At 29.9% G+C, this 4,650-nt stretch overlaps 1 protein-coding gene across 1 annotated transcript; it reads right to left on the minus strand.

Annotated features, from left to right (window-relative positions):
- Positions 1 to 561: 561 nt before the first annotated feature.
- Positions 562 to 2,294, minus strand: LOC130498698 (UPF0725 protein EMB2204-like). The gene is made up of 6 exons (XM_056992254.1): positions 2,163 to 2,294; positions 1,865 to 2,011; positions 1,579 to 1,759; positions 1,362 to 1,501; positions 1,184 to 1,267; positions 562 to 1,102 (listed from the first exon to the last, which is right to left on the minus strand). Exons 1-6 carry the CDS (start codon positions 2,196 to 2,198, stop codon positions 725 to 727), a joined length of 966 nt encoding a protein of 321 aa, XP_056848234.1. The 5' UTR covers positions 2,199 to 2,294; the 3' UTR covers positions 562 to 724.
- Between the last annotated feature and the right edge of the window lie 2,356 nt (positions 2,295 to 4,650).

A 4,650-nucleotide genomic window follows, 5' to 3' on the forward strand; every position in this document is an offset into this window, starting at 1 on the left:
AACAAAATAACTATGACCTTGTTCCCTTAAAATTTTGGTCATAGTTATTAAAAAGTAATATAGTTTAATCATATAGTAATACAAGTATTAATAAAGTAATATAGTTTATTCATATTGTTTTTATTTCGGCTTTTTATTTCCTAAAGGATTGTAGCAATTTTGTGATCCATATATATAATCCATCACATTAATTGTGTACACTCAACCTTAAATCGACTCTACAGATATAAAAGCTGATATGATGCCTTCTAGTTAAGAAAATCAGTACACTAAGTGATATCAGACCTGACAAGATAGGCAGGTGGATTCAAGCAAAAGTCATTCATACCTAGAAGCAGGTAAAAGATTAGAGATTATTCTTGCATATCAAAATGTGAGACATGTTTAGTCTAATTTATGATATGTGTATTGAAGTACACGCTTAGGGACAGGAGTACACGCTTAAAATAAATAAAGAGACCAAAATCACAAATTTACATAAGCATCATGCAGTAGTTCAATACTACCATCCAATACACACCTTCAAATGTCTATGCCAAAAGCATAAACAGAGAAACCAAAAGCACAAAGTAATAATAGTTAAATACTACTCCATCCGATACAAATGTCTTAAACAGAGACCAAAAGCACACAACACATAAGCATCACTAATAAATAGTTAAAATACTACCACAATCCAATACGCATGTTCAAATGTCTTAAATTACTAAATAGAGTTGGTAAGTCAACTCGTGGGAGAAGAGCGGAGGACACGGTTCTTGTACGTCTGATACCACCTAGGACTAGACAACCTCCACAGCTTAGGAACTCCTAAGCGACGCTTAAGCTTTTGGGATCCCTTCTTAGAAGCTGTCGAAGCCGCCGTTGCTGCTTCTTCTGCAATCCAGCAATCACCTTGGATGCTCAATGTTCCGGTAGACTGGTTGATAACTCGTCTCACAACAGCTTGGTAGTGATAAGGCTCACAAGTCCTAGCCTTGGCCAAGTCCTTGTATGCTATGTAGATGACCGCAGCTTCAGACTTGAGACTTGGGGGCTCCTTATCATCTAGAGACTCAATGGCTACTTGGACAATCTCCAAGTCAAACTTGGAGAAATCCCTCTGCAGTAACAAACAAGATTAACCAAATAGATTATAGATATGCTAAAAAAAACTGAAAGTGAGAGAACATATAAAACTTACAGCAGTAATCCACCTATGGGAAGTACAGATTGCAAGTTCCACGTACAAAGAAATCCAATCACATTGCAACTCAGATTCATTCAACTGCACAACAAAAAAAAAAAGACAAAACATATATTAGTAATTTAAGTACTACGCTAAAAGCAAAACTGATGCATGCAACCGACAAGTGTATTACCATGTAAAAGCGCTTTGTGTCACTGAAAGCAATCTCAGAGGAGGGCCATGGAATTACTGACTCGGTCCAGTCAAGCAATCTGTCTTGGTAGGTTGAATGTGGACGTAAGAAAGGAGTTGACTCCTTTGAACTCTCGGTTCCTAAGCAATATGTCAAACATAGTCAGCAAATTAAAAGTAGTGAAACTGATTAAATGTATCAACAAAGCAAACTTTACCTTGAGGTCTAGAGATGGTGCATGTCAAATCCAAAATTCCAAGATCTTCTTCCTCTACGAGAACCTGAAAGATCTGCTGGAAACCGGTAGATGGAAGACGCGCAACCAAGGTCATGTAGTAAGGAGATGCAGCACCACGCATGCTGAATTTCATTAAGCTATCTAGCTCAAAGTTTGTCCCCTGCAAGATATTAAAAAAAAAAACAGATGAAACTCTTTAAAGCTATCGTCGAGGTCGAGCTGCATTAAAAGCGACATACTAGTTTAGTTTGTTGTTTGTTTATACCTCTAACCAGTTGTAGCGATGAAGGCCGAGCTTGGCATAAAGATTCGCCAAGGCGTAGTTAGGGTATACACGCCCTTCACCACATTCCACACGTATCCAGCCAAAGTCCCAACGTCTTGGTGGAAACCCCTCCGGGAAGTTGAAAAACTAACAATAGCCATATCAGAAAAACAATCAATCAGTGACAAAGGGCTTTTAAGTTTCCGAAAGTCATCTCCAGTAAAGAAAAAAAAAAGCACAATCATAGATAACAATTTGAAAAAACATCAACTACTAATAAGAAGGAAGTAATACTCACATCCAGCTCTTCCCTTCGTACACAACTCTGACTCATCTCCTTAGTATGTTCTCCAGCGAACGACTCGTCTTCCTCAAGTCGGAAGGTTGCTGGTTACATACAATGCGGCTATCTGCGGTTTCTGTCCATCAGTTTTAGGTTTTCTAGGAGTAGGAGAGTGGTTTCTTTACTGGGCTTCATTTGGGCTACGAGAAATATTTCTGAGCCCATGTAATTTTAGATGTTGTGTTTTGCAAAACTATTCTTTTTTATTTATATTAAATGTGTATTTGTAATATTTGATCATAAATTTAGATTGAAAACTAATTTTTTGCAGTTATAACAAAAAAATTAAAATTAAAATTTTAATAAATTATTCTTATATAAATTCAATTGTCCTAACTAAAATAGATAGATGTGGTTCATAATGCTTTCGAATTTCAAATATTTGGAATTTCTATTAATATAAATTTGTTAAAAAAATAATCTCACTCCGTATTTAATTTTAAATTTTAATTTGTGTGTGTACAAAATGTTATATTTGTAAATGTAATCATATTAAATTAAATAATTTTATATTTTTGCGTTTAACGTAAAATATATCAACAACACTGGAGATCACCTACACAAATCTAACATTTATATGATTAGATGTATGTGTAAATATATAGCAAACAAAGTTTTTGAATGATAAGTATGAAAATAGACAATATGGTTAGTATACTATTAAACATGATACATTAGTTATAAAATTTGTGAGAAAAAATAATTGTTAGACTTTAACAAATTTGTGACATATAAAATTAAGATTAAAATTTGTAAGAAAATGAAATGTAATATAATATATATTTGATCTAACTGGTAATTTATTTATAAATGGGCTTACGTGTTCAATAATTTTCAGATTGGATTTTGACAATTAGTTTTCATAATTACTCTAGACTGATGAGAAAGTAAATGGAAAATAATTTTTCGAAATATATAAGGTGATTCAGTTTCTATATCTTGTAGTAGGGATGAGCGTTCGGATATCCATTCGGGTTTGATTCAGGTCTCTTTAGATTTTAGGTTTTCGGGTGAAAGGTTTTAGCCTCATTCGGGTATTTACAATTTCGATTCGTGTTCTGGTTCGGATAACCAATCAGGAAAAAAATTAAACTTAACATAAAAATTGGTTTGGTTCGAATATTAAAACATAGTGATGGCATAATAATTTTCCTACCATACCATATGCATTTTTATTAACATTAAATGTGGTAAATTTAGAATTAGGAAATGTATTTATTAAACTGAAAAACAGCATTAATAAAACTATAGATAATTTCGAAATTGATTTAATAGAGAAGGAAAGTTAAATTTTTATATTAGGACAACACATTAATTCAACTGAAAAAACAAACATTTAAATAGGTAACTAATTTAAAATTAGGACAACACATTAACTCAACTGAAAAAAGAAGCTTTAAATTAGGTAGTTTAATTTAATTCTCAGTGACATGGTAGTATAAATAACTTTGAAAACTTAGGGGTAATTTATATGGGTACTTCTCTTTTAATAATAGAGATATGTGTGTCCGAGTGATTTGCACCAATGTCATTGTTTATCATAATCTAGGTTCAAATCTAAGAACAATATTCGTCTGTTAGTTCTTTTTAAAATGAAATTTTCTAACTTTATTTGTCAAAAAATTGTAGTCTTCGTCTTAATAACACTTTCCATCTTAACTAATGATTTAAAAAAAAAAAAAAATTTATTGGCCTGATAACACTATAATTTCCATTAATCTAAATTTACTCTTACTAATTTTATATATACTATTATTTGGGAAGACTTAGTCATATTTTAATAATTAAAATTTTTAAAGATAATATCATAACTAAATATTTACTTTAGTAATATTAAAATTTATCAATATATTCAATTATTAATCTTAATCAATAATTTATCATTATCTTGAAAATATTTTTTAAAAATAACGATAATATCACAAAAAATGAATCATCTATTTATAAAGATAAAAATTGTCTAGAACAATGAAAATATTTTATTTTGATAATTTCTGAAAAAGTGGGAAATAACCCAAAATATCTATAGTATTATTTGCAAAGGTAATATTTTTGCTCCAACGTTAAAAATTAGAACATTTAAAATATTTATGACCACTAATAAATAATTCTATTAGATTTGTTAAATTTCCATAAACTAAAACTGAATTTCATTACAATTTTATAATCATCATTATCTAGAAAGATTATATATTATATTATGAAAAAATATTTTACGTCATAATATTTTAAAAATAAATATAAATCCATGTATATATGAATGTTTTTAAGTTTATTTTATATAATAATTTTTTTAATAAAAACCTTTATCGGATATTTTAATTATTAAATATTTTAAAAGCATAAAAATAATATTTTTAATAGTTTTGAATTGATAATATATATACACATACATTTTTTTGTAAAACTCACTCTTTATCTTTTAACCAACTTAGAGATGATC

This window comes from Raphanus sativus, chromosome 8, assembly GCF_000801105.2.
Source record: "Raphanus sativus cultivar WK10039 chromosome 8, ASM80110v3, whole genome shotgun sequence".
NCBI lineage: Eukaryota > Viridiplantae > Streptophyta > Magnoliopsida > Brassicales > Brassicaceae > Raphanus > Raphanus sativus.